This window comes from Myodes glareolus, chromosome 13 (assembly GCF_982192425.1).
Source record: "Myodes glareolus chromosome 13, mMyoGla1.1, whole genome shotgun sequence".
Classification (NCBI taxonomy): Eukaryota; Metazoa; Chordata; class Mammalia; order Rodentia; family Cricetidae; genus Myodes; species Myodes glareolus.
In genome coordinates this window covers 67,603,494-67,621,499 of record NC_142038.1, presented here as the reverse complement: position 1 = coordinate 67,621,499, position 18,006 = coordinate 67,603,494, and the positions used below count along the sequence as shown (strand labels likewise).

The 18,006-nt window shown below is 41.4% G+C and overlaps 1 protein-coding gene across 1 annotated transcript; it reads left to right on the top strand.

Moving 5' to 3' along the window:
* The first annotated feature begins 10,092 nt into the window (after nt 1-10,092).
* On the top strand, nt 10,093-11,998 carry LOC148120045 (sperm motility kinase X-like). Its single transcript, XM_087896291.1, is given in 2 exon segments — nt 10,093-10,466; nt 10,468-11,998. Coding segments are annotated over 2 exon segments (1,803 nt in total). The 5' UTR covers nt 10,093-10,100; the 3' UTR covers nt 11,905-11,998.
* Nucleotides 11,999-18,006: the final 6,008 nt, after the last annotated feature.

Genomic DNA, 18,006 nt, shown 5'->3' with positions numbered 1-18,006 from the left:
GCTTTCCTTCTAGTATTTTGTGTAGGGTTGGGTTTGTGGCTAGGTATTGGTGAAATATGGTTTTGTCATAGAATATCTTGTTTTGTCTTTCTATGGTGATTGAAACTTTTTCTGGGTATAGTAGTCTGGTTTGGCATCCATAGTCTCTTAATGTCTGCATAACACTTTACTATGACCTGGCTTTCATTGTCTCCAGTGAGAAATCAGGTGTAATTCTGATAGGTCTACCTTTATATGTTACTTGGCCTTTTTTCTTTGCAGCTCTTAATATTCTTTCTTTACTCTGTATGTTTAGTGTTTTGATTATTATGTGGTGAGGGGACTTTTTTAGAATCCAGTCTATTTGGTGTTCTGTAAGCTTCTTGTATCTTCATAGGCATATCTTTCTTTAGGTTGGGAAAGATTTTTTTATGATTTTGTTAAATCACATAAATTTTCTGTTTTTGAGTTAAACTTATTCTCCTTCTTCTATGCCTATTATTCTTAAGTTTGGCCTTTTCATAGTTACCCATACTTCCTGGATATTTTGAGTTAACCTTTTTGTTAAATTTAATGTTTTCTTTGACTGACAAGTTTATTTCCTCTATTGTATCTTCAGCGCTTGAGATTCTTTTTCTGTCACTTGTATTCTGTTGTTCATGCTTGTGTTTGTGGTTCTTGATTGTTTTCTCATAATTTCTGTTTCCATCGGCTTGTGTTTTCTTTATTGTCTCTAGAGAGAAAAAGAGGGTTGGAAAAGGAAAGAAGAGGGGAGAGAATAAAAAGAGAGGAGAGGGGAGAGGAGGGGAAGGTAGGAGAGGAGAGGAGAGGAGAGAAGAGGAGAGGGGAAGAAATGAGAGGAGAGGAGAGAGGAGTAATGAAGAGGAAAAACATGGGAATCAGAGGAGGGGAGATGTGAGTGGAGAAGAGGGAAGGAGAGGAACAGGAAGGAGAGGAGAGGGTAGATGGAAAAGAAGAGAGGAGATCTATCAGCAATAGAACACATAGTAGATCAGGACCCCAAAAGTATCCTCAATCTTAGGATATTAGTGCTGCTACCTCCTGAGTGCTGAGATAAAGGTATTTACTATAACACTAACTAGGAGAATAAAACTGCAAAGATGAGACAGATGTCATGGAGAAAGTAAATCAGTCTCTAAACAAGTAGAATTCAAGAATCAGAATATTATTAAGGTAGCTGATATGAGAAAGTATTTTCAAGAATGTGAATGTGAGAGACTTTGGAGGAGTGTAGAAAATAAAAAAATTTGGTGCTTGAAGAATAGAGGTTTAGGGGAGGAATTTGATTTTATTTTTCATATATGAAGAAGACAGGTTTTCTCTTTTACAAGGCTAGGTGTAAGTCCCTACTGAGAGACGGTAAACCACTCTCCTTCTGGGACAAGCTCCGACATAGTTCATGCAGTCCCTAGGCACATAGATGAATAAAACAAAGCTAAATGGACTCAATAGTTTAGAAATAAATATGTTTATATAAGTGCAGAAAACCATACATATACCTGCATGGAACTCATGTAAAAATTCATATTTTAGACAGGGATACATGGGATACCCTGAGGCACAAGGAACAAAGGAAGTGGCAGCAGAGATTTAGATGAAGTCTCTATGTGTATCCTTCTCAAAAAACACATAAAGTCTATATCTTAAAAGAACTAGATGCAGGTTCATCAGGAATACTTAGGACACAGAAAAACTACATCCGAATATTTGAGTTATTTCTTTAAGTGATTGACAGTGTTTCCCAAAGTTCGAAAAAAATACATGAAGGGAGTAAATTTTGGAACTTGCTACAACTGAGATACAGAAATTTTTGAATTATAATAATACATCACAAAAGCAGTGCAAGGAATGAGGAAAGAGCAAAAAAAAAGCAATGGTTTTGATAGGTTATGTAAATTGTTTTAATTTTAGGCTAGTGATAACTAGAGTTGGTATAATAGGACATAGCTAGCTAATGATGTACCTTTCAATTTTACAAAGTTAAGGCTTTTACATAGACCAAATTACTGACATTCATGAAGAGAGGGGACTCTCAGGGAAACGTCAACACACATTCAAGTAGAGGATGCTGGAATTTTAAGTGAGCCTTGCTTTTAGTTTCAGAATCTTATTTCTTTAAAGGCAGGAATCTTTGGGTCCTATTGATGGTCCATTTATGGGAAATCACAAGTCAACAGTGCACAGATATTGCCTGATGACCCTTTCACTCAGGACAGACTGGAAACAGATCAAACACAAATCCCACCTTCATAAACCAAGTTTATTATCAGGACTGAAAAGAGACCCTGAAGGGAAAAATTGTGGTTGAGATATGGCCGAGGTGAGATGTCACTGCCAAAAAGGCACAAAGAAGCAAAGCTTTCTGCAGTAACCCTGCTCTCACTGGACCCCACATGCAGTCCAGGTGAGTGCCAAAGCATTGTAGAGCAGACACAAGGCACCTGAATTTATCCGGAACCATGAGGTCATCCAGATTGCTGAGCCAATCTGATTTGTTAGTTCTGTACATGTGACCAATCAGGCCTTAAATCAGGATGCACAGTACAAGTTAGGTGTCTAAATGACAGTTGGTGTCAGTCTTGTGAGGATGAAGGCAGAGATTTCACACAAAGGACACCAGTTACAAAGTGTGCACAGACAGTGAATAAAGACACGAATTTAGAGGAGACGTTTCTATCCACTCAACACCAAGAACCGTCTGATAGGCTGCTCTTTTCCAAGACTATTTTGCTTTCTTTGGACTCAAAATGCTCTCTTTGTTTTCCAAACCACTTTTTGGGTGAGGACTAGGCTACTCGTCCACATTCCTACTACCTGAAGAATCAAGAGCCCAAGCATACATTCTGAATAACCTAGGGCCACTCCATACTCTCGTCTAAACAGTCTGTGCTTGCTGGACAGCCAGGCACCTGCCCAGATCCCTGTGGACCATCCCACAGAGACTGCTGTGCTCCTATTCCATGTCCTCTTCCTCAGTGACCTGTTTTAATGTTTCCTCAAAATTGACATTTTGAGTCTAGCATGTCACACATAATAAAGTCACCTTTATTTACATATTTTTTCTGAAAAAAAATATTAAATTTTATTATTGGATCTAAAGGTTTTTAATCCTGTATTCTTTTCATATGATTTAATTGTCAACTTTCATGTTAGAATTGTTCTTTTCTTCTTCAAAAAAGAACTGAGATTTTGCATGAATATGCCCTTCTTTATCTTTTTTAAACTTGTTGGACAGTTTCAAATATTTTCAATATGGATTGTTATGTTTATGTCCATAAACGGCTGGTTTATAATTTCTGATAATTTTACATTTAGGCTTGTCTTGTCCTATTAATTTATTTTGCTATGTATGAATTTGTCACAAACACCCATATGAAAGTCAGAAACATATGGTTAGAAATCAGTGTTGTTCTTCAAAGATTTGGAATCAAGGGAGAAACTCAAGTCATCATGTCGGGTGGTCGGCTCCGTGAGGCTCTGTAGAACATGTTGGAAACTGTCTCTTGCCTGTTCCGTTATTGAGTAGTTGGACAGGTATTAGTGCTGCCTCTCTTTAAAATCAGGTAGAATATCCATGAGTGCATTCATACAAGTCTTCTGCTTTCTTGACATTTCCCCATTGACAGTCTTTTATACAGTATATTTTTGATCACTTTCACCCTTACCCAACTCCTTGCAGAGCCTTTAACCTGCCTTGCCTTATAGTATTCTGGCTTTCTTACTGCAAGAAAACAAGTCAAAAGAAAATCAAATTTTGCAATACATACATATAAGATATCCTGAAAGAATTAAAATCTACTCAAAAGTCTACCTCATTCCTTATTGGGTTAATTTTCTGAATGCCAATAATTCCACGTCATGGTTCCTAGCAGAAGGAGTCACTAAGATCCCTGTGTGTAACCATTAGAGGAAACTGATTGTTCCTTTGCCCCAGGAAAGTTGTAGATGTGTCCTTGGTTAGGAATGGAACTCCATTTCCACTTCTTCTTTTCAATGACAGAACCACCACCTGAACTGACCACTTGTGTGCTCCTCTGTACAGCTACAGCCTCTGTGAGCTCTCGTGCTCACAGTCCTGCTGTATCTGGAACACACTGTTTCTTATATAGCCCATCAGATGCTCATCCCAGACCCTGTGCCAGGTTTTGCTTCATTTCCCATTGACTTATAACCAAATCTTTAAAGACAGGACTTGTTTTCTTGTTCTGGAAAGGTGCCCAAACATACAGATGCAACCACTAATGCATAATTTGGTTTAAGATACTGCTCAGAATCCCCTCTTCTATAGCCAAATAAACATGCAAGTGATGATAGATCTTATGAGGAGTTCCCTCCCTAGCAACTAAAGCACCCATAAATACAAAGACACATATTGAAATGCATGCAGGCATGTACATAAACATACATAAAGGCTCTAGAACATATCAGGTTCAGTAATTTGCCAGCTCATAGACAAAGATTGTACAAACATAAATTGGTAGGTGTCAAGTCCTTCTATGTATCTTCTCCCCTTCACTAAAAGTCGCTTATAGCTAAGTATCAGATCCCGATGAGTATCTTTGAATACACAACCAAACCCGTGGTATAAGGACCTGAATATACATACAGGACTAGGTGTCAGAGCCTCTTTGTTTCTACCTGTTCTACAGTCAAAGCCCCCCCCCTCCCCTCTCCCCTCCCTCTCCATCCTCCCGTCTCTCTATGTGTGTGTGTTTGTGTGTCTGTCTGTCTTATGTGTGTGTTTGTGTGTATAATTTAACTATTCAGGTTTGGAAACTCGGCAAGCCCTTTGTGTGTGTGTGTGTGTGTGTGTGTGTGTGTGTGTGTGTGTGTGTGTGTGTGTGGTTTTTCCAATGGAGGGAGAAAAGTCAGGAACTAACAACATGTCTCCACACATCTCTGCACCTACACCTAAGATAGAATGTATTTTATTATTTAAACACAAACACATACTTTTTTTTTACAAAAAGATACGTATTTAAATAGAAACACACATATTCACAGACAAGGACACAGGCTCACACAGTCAGAAACAAATGTAATCATGAACACACAGGAGTAGGTGCCAGGTATTGCTAGGTAGCACTTTCTTTATATAGAAAGCTCTTTACACATGGCTAAGACTCATGTCCAGTTAGATACCAAATTTTCTATTGCAACATGTACACACACACACTCACAGATATACTCCCAGATGACTAGGCAAAATGTCCAAATGACCCACCCTACTCCCACTAACTGTCAGGAATGCAAGGAATAAGCTTCTATTGTCAAACACCCCATGCATGGTGGTGTGTCAATTCATTCTCAATAAGACATTCGCAAATGCAAATGTCCACATACAAATGCATGACTAGCTGTTACATTATATTAGGTAGACTCTCTGCTACAGCAAAGGCCACACTTACACCCACGGATGGTGTTAGATAATATTAGGTGTACACAGTCTGTCAAAAAAAAAGCATGAAAATAAACATAAACACACACAGAGAAAAGCAAGTATGTGTAATTTCATTTCCTGACTTTTTCCAATCCAAACTCACACACACATACATGGAAAGGGATCACATTCAGTTATCACCACATCTTCAGCCAAATTCACAAACAGATACACACACAAATAGATGTGAGAGCCTGCTGAGTTCTAAACCCTGAAACTTCTAATAACACATACACAAAAACACATTAGAGAAACAGAGAGAGAGAGAGAGAGAGAGAGAGAGAGAGAGAGAGAGAGAGAGAGAAGGTAGGTAGCACAACAAAAGTGCACGAAACCAAGAAAGAGAGAGGTTGGTGTCAGGTCCAGTAGGTGTCCATTCACTCATCGTCAAGACCCCCCAGACACACCCAAGATCATGATGCCAGGTACTGCTATGTTTCCTATTTATTACAACCAAAGTCTTACAAGCAGGGCAAGGTGTCATGACTTAAAGGTCTTCATAACCTTATAGCCACAACCACCACATGCATAGTTTGGTGCCAGGTACTGCTCAGAATTTCCTCTTTTATAGTCACTGACACACATACATGGGTGGTGATAGGTCATATGAAGGGCTTCCTCCATAACAACTGAAGCACCCATGAACATACACACATACACTTACCTGCATGCACACACACACACACACACACACACACACACACTAGAATATATCATGTTCTGCCTGTTACCCCTTACAGACAAACTTACATAAACAAATTGGTAGGTGTCAAGTCTTTCAATGTATTTTCCCCCTTACAGTGAAAGTCACCTATGACTAAGTATCTCTTCCTGATAAGTTGCTTTGAATACACAGCCAAACCTATGTATATAATCCCTGAAAATACACATAAAGCTAGGTTCAGGGCCTCTTTGTTTCTTTCTGTCCTACATTAAAGGCCTACATATATGGATTCTCTCCCTCTCTCCCTCTCTCCCTCTCTTCCTCTCCTCTCTCTCTCTCTCTCTCTCTCTCTCTCTCTCTCTCTCCCTTTCACACACACACACACACACACACACGAAGACACCTAGACACAGGTACACACACAAATACACACAAATAAACACACATAGGTATCATCTCTTCTCACAAAAAAAGAAGCAAGCTGGAAGAAGAGAATTACATAAATTCTTTATGAATAACATTCGAAAAAAATAAACACATGAAAACCAACAGATCTTAAATCCTCGTTTCAGATTGGGCACTAATAGTGAAAAAATGTACAAAATGCATCCTGGTTTGAAGGAAAGTTCACCAAGAAAATGACTATGTTTCCTCAGTGTACTAGAAACCATACAAATTATAGAATAAACTGTAGAAGTTGCTACAACTGAGAAATAGAAAATTTTGAATTAAAACATCCCATAAGAAAATGAGTGCAAGAAATGAGGAAAGTCAGTGAGGAAAATAGTGGTTTGATATGGTCATGTTTAGTATTACTTTAATTTTAGGCTATTTATGACCAGTATCGTTATAACGAGCCAATACCAGTCGATGATGTAACTTTCAAGTTTATAAAGTAAAGGTTTTTACATAGCCTGAAACACTGGCATTAAGGAAGGGAGGGGACTCTTAAAGAAAGATCTACATGCACTCAAGACATGGTGCAGGATTTTTAAGAGAGCCTGACTTTTCATTATAGATTATTATTTCTTTGAATACAGGAATTCCTGGGGTCCCGTTAATGTTGCATTTATGGGTGTTCAGAAGACAACAGTGTACAAATATAGCCTGATGATCCTTTCACTAAGGAAAGACAAGAAAAAGACTAAACACAAATCCCACCTTCAGAAACCAAGTCCATTTTCACAACTGAAAGGCAAACCTGAAAAGGAAGAAGTGTCGGGGAGATACTGACTAGCTGGGATGTTTCTACACAAAAGACACACACACAAACACACACACACACACACACACACACACACACACACACACACACACACAAAGCCTTCTGTCTAATCCTGTTCTCACAGGAGCCCACGCGCAGTCAAAGGGTGTTTCCAAACATTCTCATGCAGACATGAGTCACATGATTTCGACCTGACCAATGAGAGAATCCTGATTGTCTATCCAATCTGATTGGCTCAGATCTGTACATGTCACCAATCAGGTCACAGATCAGGATGCACAGCATGAGTTGGGTGGTTAACAGGCAGTTGGTGCTAGTCCTGGAAGGTTGAAGGCAGAGCTTTCACTTCTAGGACACCAGTGGCAGAGGCAGTGTGCACAGAGAGTGTATGAATTTGAAGGAGGCACTTCTGATCTACTCAAACAACACCAGGTATAACCTGATTGACTGTTGTCTTCTGAGCCAGTTTTGCTTTAATGGTACCCACACTGTTCTCTTTGTTGGTCAAAACAACTTTGGAGTGGGGATTTGGCCACCAGACTTTGTTCCTACTGATTGACTAATGAGGATCCCAAGCCTGGATTTCGAACTACCTAGGACTCTGATCATCACTGTTTTGTCTAAAGAGTCTGTGCCAGTTGAGACACCCATGTCCCAAGATCGTGGACTTCTCCAGGTTGACCATAGTTCTCTACTGTGTCCTCAGTGGCTTGTTTTAGGTTCCCTCAAAACTTACATTTGTTGTCAAGCATGTCAAAAATAGCAAAGACATCTGCATTTGCAGCTGTTTTCTGGAAATTGATTAAATTTGTTTATTGGAGCTATGGGCATTGTAAACTGTATCCTCTTCAAATGTTTCTTTGTTATCTTTTTAGGTTACATTTGTCCTTCTGTTCTTCAGTAAGGAACTGAGCTTGAGCATGAACATAGCCGTTTTCATGTGCTGTTGAACTTGCGGGAAAATTTCAAGTACTTTTAATAAGGATTCTCATGTCTAAGTACATAGAATGCTGGCTTATAATTTCTTTTTATTTTATATTTAGATTATTTTCTCCTATTTACTTATTCATCTACAAGTATATTACAGCACACACTTATGAAATTCTAAAGAAAGTTTCTGGATGGAAGTCAAGGTATTATTTGCAACATGTGGGATCAAAGGAAGAAAGATCACATCACGAAGTCTTGTAGTAGGCTCCTGTAGGCTATGTAGGACTTGTTGGAAAGTGTCTCTTTCCTTCCTCCTTTTTGAATACTTTTACAAATATTAGTGTTAATTCTTTCTGAAAGTCAGGTAGAATCCATACATGAGAGCATTCATACCAGTCTGCTATTTTCTTGACATTTTATCATGGAAAGTCTTCCATGCAATGTATTTTGTCTTTTTCCCATTCCCAATTTTTCCAACACCCTCCTATACGTACCATATGAAAGAAGAATAAAAAATTCACATTACTGTTTAAAAATAGAAAGACAATAGTACTAGGAAACTTGATGAATTGGACTGAGAAATGTGTTGACATTATTGACTCCTACGTAGCCTTTTGGTTATATCTTTATATAGAGAATAGAAAAACCTTGGGACATTGGCTTTATTCTTATATTATCAGGAAACATCACACTTGTTACACCTGCCCTCAAAATAACAATGTCAGATGTTATAAAAGGAGAACAATATAATAATGTAAATTGAATGATCATGTACAAAACCTTCAAAAATACCGAAAGATTTGAAACTTTAAGATTCAAAACCAAGTGTAAATGTCAAATAATTTAAAACTTATGATTGATACCATAGATTTCTGAAAAAATGTTTTATACTTGAGTTTGCATGAAAGCAAGTGACTAACATAGAATGATATCTCACATTATTTAAAGACCAATTTTCTTTATGGTGTTGACAAGAGTGATTTAACTATATTCACCAAACTATCTCAGAATAAAACATGCAATTTGGGAACAGGAAAAATAGGTAAATTTGATGGCATAGTCTGCTAAAGGATTACATTAGAATCTAGTAATGTAAAATATTTTTCTTAGAAATTACATTCCTTTTCCTCAGCATAAGATAGCATTTGCAAATTGTGCATCATAATTCTGTTTTCTTTCTGATTTTGTTATTTCTGCAGGAATGCTGAATCCCCATTGCTATCTATACTATGTACTTATACCAAGAGTTTTTCAAAAGTTTTTATAATTTCATAATATCCATTGTTTAGGTTATTAAGAACCTAGCAGTGAAGAAATATTCAAAATTTCTCCTAAAGACTGATTTAGAAATGGTTTGGTTTGCATAGAATTTTTAATTCATTTTATCTTCAGATATGTTTACAGAGTAAATAGAGTATAATCTCTATACCAAAATAAAACCCTTGTTAGTTGCCAAAAAAAAGTCTTCGAAATGATTGTTTAGAAGTAGCAATATTTACTGTAACAAGACCAAAGCTTGATTATAAATTTAAACTGACTTTTCTCCTCTTTGATCATTCTTGGTAAGGTTGTATCTGTTTTGCTTTTTCTTTTCAATAGTCAAGCATTTATCCTATTGCAATGCTTAATCTGGTTTATTTCCTTAGATTCAGTTCTTGTCTTCAGTATGTTTTCCGGGATTTCTTGAGAGTTTGGTTTGTTTTTATTTTCTGTGACCCAGAAGATCACTGTAAGATTGTTCGCTCTGTCACACTTGTCCCTGAAGAAACAGAAAGCTAAAAACTTTACCCCTTGACTTACTTCTCATTTCTTTTACTCTGATTTTTTCAGTTAACATTGGCATGGAAATTATCAAGAACCTTTCGAGCAAGAACAGAGAGGAGGAGACCATGCAGCTGGCCCTGAATGCCAGCGCCTATGAAGAGGAGACAATTACAGATCACTACGTCATGCTCAATACCCTCGGCAAAGGGGCCTTTGGTGAGGTCAAGCTCGCTTGCCACCGCCTCACAAATATGAAAGTCGCGGTTAAAATCCTTGCGAATGGTGAGGGGAGTGACTTCAATAACAGGGAAGAACTCAACATCATGAAAGAGCTGGACCACCCGTACATAATAAAGCTCTTCCACATCATCGACAGCAGAGACCACACCTACATGGTGTTGGAGTTTGCTGCTCACGGTGATCTAGTCACGCACATTGAGCGGGGGTGGCCCTCTTCAGCAGAAACAGGCCCAACACATCTTCTGCCAGATGGCATGTGCAGTGCACTACTGCCACGATAATGGCATTGCCCACAGGGACATCAAGCTAGATAACATCCTGCTTGATGGCAAAGGAAACATCAAACTGTGTGACTTTGGCCTGGCCATCAGAGTCAGCTCTGGGGAGAAGTGCAAGGGATTCTGTGGCACTGTTGAATATGGTGCTCCAGAGCTATTCGGTGACACGGAGTATGATGCAAGGGCAGCTGACATCTGGAGCATGGCAGTGGTTTTATATGTAATGGTGACAGCGAGCTTCCCGTTCAAAGCAAAGACCTATCCAGACATGAAGGAGCTGATGCTGAATCCCATCTACTACATTCCTTACACACTCTGTCAAAACGTTTTGCTTGTGCACCTCATTGTGCACTTGTTCACTGTGAAGCCTGAGCAGAGGCCCATGATTTGTGACATTAGGCAGCACCAGTGGATCAAAGAGAGGGAAGAATTTTGGAAACTCCCATCATCTTCAGAGTCATTCTGTAACAAACCAAATCCCATCATTGTGGGGGAGATGTGGGAAATGGGCTACTTGCCCAAGGCCATTAGTGATAGTCTACGTGAGAAAAAATTCAATAACATCATGGCCACGTACCTAATTTTAAACCACGAGTTACCCCAGGACCACACTAAATCTGTCACTAATTCCTTACATGCCTGTGTGGCTCTGTCATCAGCAGATCTTCTCATGTCCCTTCCTCTTAAGAGGAGAGTGAGTGAGCCTGCCATTCCCACCTTCGCCTTGCTGGCTGAACATCAGGGGCAGGATGAGAAGTGTTCACACAAGCAGGGGAGCCGAAGTCTGAGCATGCCTGCCACCTTGTGCTGCCTCCTGAAGGAGGACAACCCTCCCCACCCAGTACCCATGTATGCTCCAGAGGTTACTCCTCTCATGAGTAAAAGTTTGGCAGTAGGTAGCATAGTTTGCAATGAGTGGTCCTCAAGATGCCCATTCTCTGAGTGCATTTCTTCTGCACAGTATTTGTCCTGTGAGAAACCTCAGGAAGTGAACACCCTGAAGAATAGCTCAGATGTTCAGAGTACACCCTCTGTAAGGAAGGAAAGGGAGACACCTCAGGGTATGAGCACCATTGAAGCCCTTGGAACTCAGAGATCTTCCCTTCAGACCACATCCAAGAACAACTTAAAAGGTGTCCTTCCTGGAGATGTAAGTGCAGCCTCAGCCAGTAGTCTGTCCAAAGGCTGGAAGAGGGTTAAGAAGAGAATTGGGAATTGTGTGAGATTTCTCTGCTGCTGCTTGCCACTGGCAAGAAAAAGCCATGTTTCTCAGAAAGAAGAGGCACCACTGGAAGGAGAGAGCAGTGCAGGTGCACACACACAGCTAAATGGTGTGCCCAAGATGCACGTCAGTGTTTATTAATTTATATGCTTTCTAAGGTCCTTTGTGACCATCACATGATAGTTAGTGTAGGAAAATTAGGAACTCTTATTTCAAAAGCAACTCTCCCACCACCTTTACCCCGAATTGTTTAAGCTAAAGTAGACAGTAGTGGTTGAAAGGTAGAGGCTGTAGAGGCAGCCAGAAGTAGTGTTGGATAAAGGAAGAAAGAATTATAGATCATCAAAGGCTTTGAGGGAAGAAAACTAAAAAGACCAGGAAAGAGTATGAGAAGAGCCACCGGAAAACAGATGATCCAGAAGGATATTAGAGTCAAGACTCTGAAGTATATATTTCAAAGTTCTTCAGACTGTGCCTTCCAGGTGTCATTATCATACTAAATATCAAATCAATGAAGAGGATGAGACACCGGGTTAGCAGTTTTCTTCACTGAGATCGACAAATTGGGAGCCATGCAGGAAGTCCAGAAGACAGAGTGTCATGTACCCAAACAGAGAAGTCCAGCACACAGGGTGGTGAACCTCTACCTACCACAGGCTTTTCCACAGACAACCACAGATAACAGGAGGTATGTCCAATAGCTGACCTTCAATAGTTTCCTTCTCAGAGTGCAGCCCTGTGCCGCATTCCCCCAAAGATAACCTTGAATTAGAAGCCCCAATGTGCCAGTCTTTCCTGACATACAACATCAATACTCATTCATCTGTCTTTCCCTTCAAGGTCAAGTTCACCGGAGATGTTTTTTCAACACTGGACAGAGGTGACTCTCCTTCTCCCCGCCCCTCCCCTCCTTTTGATGTGTTTGCAGGGCGCCTGTATCCACTTCCCTCTTTTCACTGGAGACACTCCCACTGCGTGTTGCTTCAGTCTAGATGTTGGTGAAGGGGCCCTTACTGTGGGGTGCTTGTTAGAAGCACATTTGTCTCCTAACAGGAAAATGACGGCAAGCAAGAACGAAATGGGTAAGACGATAGAAGATATCCTGGAATGTTGCTCCAGTTTGCAAGGTGAATCTTGCTTGATTCTCCTGGTGTACAGTGGACAAATTACTAAGTCTGCAGTCGTCAAACAACTTTTTGATTAGATTCCACATCAGGGGTCAAAGGGTCAAATCTAGACAGAATCCTGTGACTACAGCTTAGAAGCATTCAGCTAGAATCCTCTTGTGAAAGCTACATTGGAGTTGTCATGGACACTCTCCATGTCGAACCAATGATGTAACGAAGAGTGGCCACTCAGAAGGGACTGAATGTCAGGGCTTATCTGTGGGTCTCACGGCTGAAGGCAGCACTGAGCTTATTACTTTTCATCTTGTTGTATTGGAGAGGTATCTGTCATTTGGTTTATTCTTGATACTGATCCACAGAAAGATAAGCAGGAGGCTGCCAAAGACAACCTTTTTCAACTCCAAGGAGCATGGTCATTAAATTCATGATGCAGAGGAACAGAGGTAAGAGGACACACAACAGAGTCATGGATTCAGAATGATGTTAATATAAATTGTGGCAAGTAGCTCAACTTTCCCCTCTGCCCCTAGCTAACAGGTGAACATCATCTGACACCTGTATGGAAGAGCAATCACTGCAACTGGCAAGGTGCTTAGTCTGTACTGGGTTGAAGAACCATGAGAACGAGAGTGCACACAGCCTTGCAAGGAAAACCAGACTAGAGTGGCAGGTCTTCTTGCTTATGTGTCCATACCTGCTCTGCATCCATCGGTGATTACTAAGGCAAGTATCATTTGTGATATACTTTATGGAATGCAGTGCCTGGGAAAGGGAGACTTGGATGCTGTAGCCAGGTCAGTGAAACCCAGGAGATACAACCAATGAGAATCGTGGGCTCCAGACACTCATGACAGACTCTATAAAGGCAAATCTCAGTATGATCACTTGTGACGTTTATTTTGACATTTTCCTTGAGTCTAATGATGACTTTCCCTGATACTAAAGCAAGTTGCTATCTTTACCCTTTGACCTGAGAGAGAAGAAGTCAGCTGAGTCTCAGACCCCCACATCCATTACTTCCCCCCTTTACTGACTCTCTGTTAGAGGGAGCAAGGGTAGGGTCCATGATTACCAGCTACTTGAAGGAGGAACTTCACACGCTTCATCCCAAAGGTGTCCACAGGTGTCCTCCTCACAGAGTACAAAGCTGAGTCCTTAGATGCTCTTCTGGACATACCATATTTGCTTGGCACAATGTTTAAAGTACAAGCACTGGACGCTTGACACAGCCATGATGAACAGTCTGGTGCAGGTGAGTCCCATGGAGTTCCAGAAGTCAACTCTGGTAGTCTTATTGGTTCCCCTTTCTCTCCTCTTATCTGCAGGTTCTTTCGGACACGATCTTTTGTGGAAGCTCATTTCCACCAAGTATGTATCCTATCTAATGTAGACAAGAGGAAGCGAGTTGAGGTGCAGGAAGCAGAGTGCCTATGTTTAGAAATGTTGGTGGGAAAATGCTTTTATTCTTTGTTCCCAGAGCCTGATGCCTGAAATTTGCAGGGCTGCCATGAGAAATCATTCACTGCCTTTGATGTCCCTGATGAAACCCTAATGATGTAGGCCTCGGGAAGGTCACCTTGAATGACAATGAGCATTATACCTGCCTCTTTAGTCCCTGAATTTCATAAAGTAAAACTGACATTATCTACCAAGACCATAGGTCTTGTGCTTGTGGACATGGAACTCTCAGCCAGTTTCCTCACTGATCTACAATATTCCTTCTCTTATAGGAGCCTGGACACATCCTGAGTCGTGACCCAGAAGATTCCTAATCTGAGGACTTGCACATTCAGCCCTGGTGTCAGTGATGAAGTAGATCATATCCAAGTTCGGGAAAGCTCAGAAGTTCTACACAGCTTCAGGAGGACATCCTGTACAGGGCATTGGGATGGCTAATGTTCCAGCATCCAGCTACAGGACCTGCTCCAGTTGTCATCAAGATCTGAGGATAACAGAAGGATGCCCTGTGAAAGCCTTCCATGTATGTTACCTTTAAATATCCAGCATACATTCATGCTGTGTGCTTAGGGATGGTGTAAAAATGTCACCTATTTCTCTCTTTCCTCAGAAATGACACTGGAAAACTACCTGAGCAGAGAAAGAAAGGGCCACTGCAGAGCCTTGGGACATGAGAGTGCATGTCTGCACAGCCTCTAGACTGGAGTTCCTGGAAAGTGCAGTGTCCTTGGACCTTCTCTCTCAGGCCACTAATCACAGGATGATGGTGCACTTGATGTCAGTCACTTATACTATCTCCTACTGTTATGGATAGAGACAACACACAAACAAACAAATACCAAAGTACCACAGTAGATTTCCTGCTGAATTTATACCAATTGGCAAACAGAACATGTATTTTTCTGAGAGGAATTCAAAGGACTCTAAACTCTCAGAGACCCCTGTTTCTCCACTCTTGTCACTGTTGTTTAGCTGTCAGATCTTTTCTTAGATAGACTCGAAACATGGCAATCTGCTACCCAAGCACTAAATGTGACATCCAGCTGGTTCTAATCCCAAAAGTGATGGCAGAGGACAGGAGCGACTCCTCCAGACCCTGCACTGCTGGTTCCAGCCGTTCACACAAAATCTCAGAGATCCACAGAGGAGAACAGGGAAGAAACAGAGATGGAAACATGGATTCACACACAAATCCCAACAAGAGACCCACCTACATCACATCAGCTGATTTTGGCAGGGGCAGGATCGGACATGAAGGCAGAGAATATGATCTGTCCACAAAAGTCTGAAAGGATGCAAAGGCAAACAATAAGGACCCCATTAGAAAATTGAACACACATTCAACTATTACAGCTGACCCCAATGCAAACACTACAAAATTCATGTAAGAGATGCAGAAGAGGTCTACATGAGTTTCAGCCTCTTAAGGAAGTAGAGAAAGACATCACAGAAGATGAACTCTGGCAACACGAGCTTTATGTCATTAGCCAAGGAAACACAAAAGCTCAAGCATGGCTGGAAGAGACTGTATTGTAGGATATCTAGAGAAAGCGCAGACACTGTTGTCACAGCCCAGCAGACAACAAATACTTGTTCTATGACAAGATCGTTCAGTGTTATGCAGCAGGAAGGAGTGTGCATGCTGACAACCAGATGTGTTCTGCTCACCACTCTTCCACCCATGTGACCCCAACGTTACTGCATGAAGATATGGTAAAGAAGCAGAATGAAGACTCTCCAAAGCTGGGGGTTCATTTCCCCCTCTGACAGTCAACTATATTCTTGACTTTCAAACACCCCAGCTTAGGAGAAGAGGGATGCTGAGCATAGCACAGATGTAAGACTTGCTTGAGCTCATGAGTCTCCATGCTGCTTCTGGAGGCCAGAGAGCCTAGTGCTGCACACTCCACAGCACTGCTCCACTCTCAATGCTAGATGTCAACCCATGCAGAACACAGTCCCCCTTGCCGCCTCACAATGAATACATGAAGCCAGGCTGTGTAGATACACCACATATATCCCAAACCATTCACGTGTCAGACCCTGATGGATATCCGCAGCCCCCAATCCACATATCCATTTAGATATCAGCCCTTACCTGACACTTTTCTTACCTGTACTCTCATGTATTGTCACCCACATACATTACTACGGCAGTTCAGGATGTTCCTTCTCTCCACAACTCCCACACCAGCAGGAGTAAAGATCCTACACAACTGTCCCCTCCCATCTGCTGTGCTAAACAGCATTGCTAGTCATTGGCACTGCTTGACATTTCCTGCCTGACACCATCTCAATGCACTGGGTGGTATTAGAATCATCTGGATACCAGCTCTCGAGCAGCCCTATGTGATTTCTTCCATAGCAGGCCTTGTGAGAACCCAACCAGGAAGCCCTAAAAATACTGTATATCAAATTCCATTAGAACACCCTCCCACCACACATACAAGTCACTTCTTAGCGCTACTACACGGAAACTGCACCCCCTTGTCACTCAGGGCCCACTGATGTTTCATAGGCCGTGCTGCTCCATTGCCTGCTACAGCCTTGCAGTACATGTGTGATGTAGGCAGGATGAAATATTCTGAAGAGTCTGCTGTCTACTGTGTGGAAAAGGAGAATTAAGGATAGGAGGTGATTAGCTAGCAGAATCTGAAAACTATCTTGAAAACACAATAGTATTCCAGAGTTGGCAGTCCATCTGAGTGTGAAATCTAGTTGTTTATATGTGGTGGATACTGTGGTCCTCATAAGGATTGATGAAATGGTGGTATATCTTGACTGACAGTGGTTTCCAGCATGGCCAGATACATAGCATTTAATGTGGATGTGGAATGGAGTGGAGGTGACCAGCTGCTCCTGATTTCCAGCACCCAGTGTCAGCATCATGAAGACACCTGTGTCACCTAGCACTCTACTTGGGTCAGGGAATGGTCTGGGAAAAGACATAGAACAGCGTACATGGGGCAGGCAGAAGGCAGGTGAGTTCCAGCAGCACCTGATTCCTGCCAGTCTATTTAGGCTGTTAGCCATGAGGGAGGCAGAGGAGAGTCTAGCAATGCCTAAAAAGCAGTTCTGATACATGCCTGTATGTGAGGCTGTAGCAGCCAAGGAAGGATATCAAACAGGCCTGAATATGGGGTTAATAATGTTGTGTTATCAGGGATTCATAGCTACAGGTTTGGAAGAGTGGTGGAGAATTCTGTCCAGCAGACCCTAATGATATTTTATATTTCAGATAGCGTGGAGGTTGGGGCAAATCTTGGAAAGAATTAGAGCATGTACAGTGCGAGGGCTGCATTCGAACAATCCAGCTGACATGATGTGTAGTGTGATTCTGGCTTTAGTTGTGTATCTTATAAACCAAGGACATGGCATTGGATATGCTTAATAGAGCCACAGGAAGTAGCATTCAAGTAGGGCCTGCTACGTGGATTGAGAGAGAAGAGGTGGTGTGTTCGGCATGAGACAGGTGGTTTTCGGTATCTCAAACTTCCATTTTATCAGCAGTGTCAGGGAGCATATGGACTTTCTCTTGGCATGGTGAATAACAATGTATATTGTGTGCAGTGGGGAGGGACAGGTGTGGTGTGTGGTGGGATGAGGGCTGACACCTGTCACACTGTTTGGGAAGGAGATGAGCTGTCACCTTGATTCT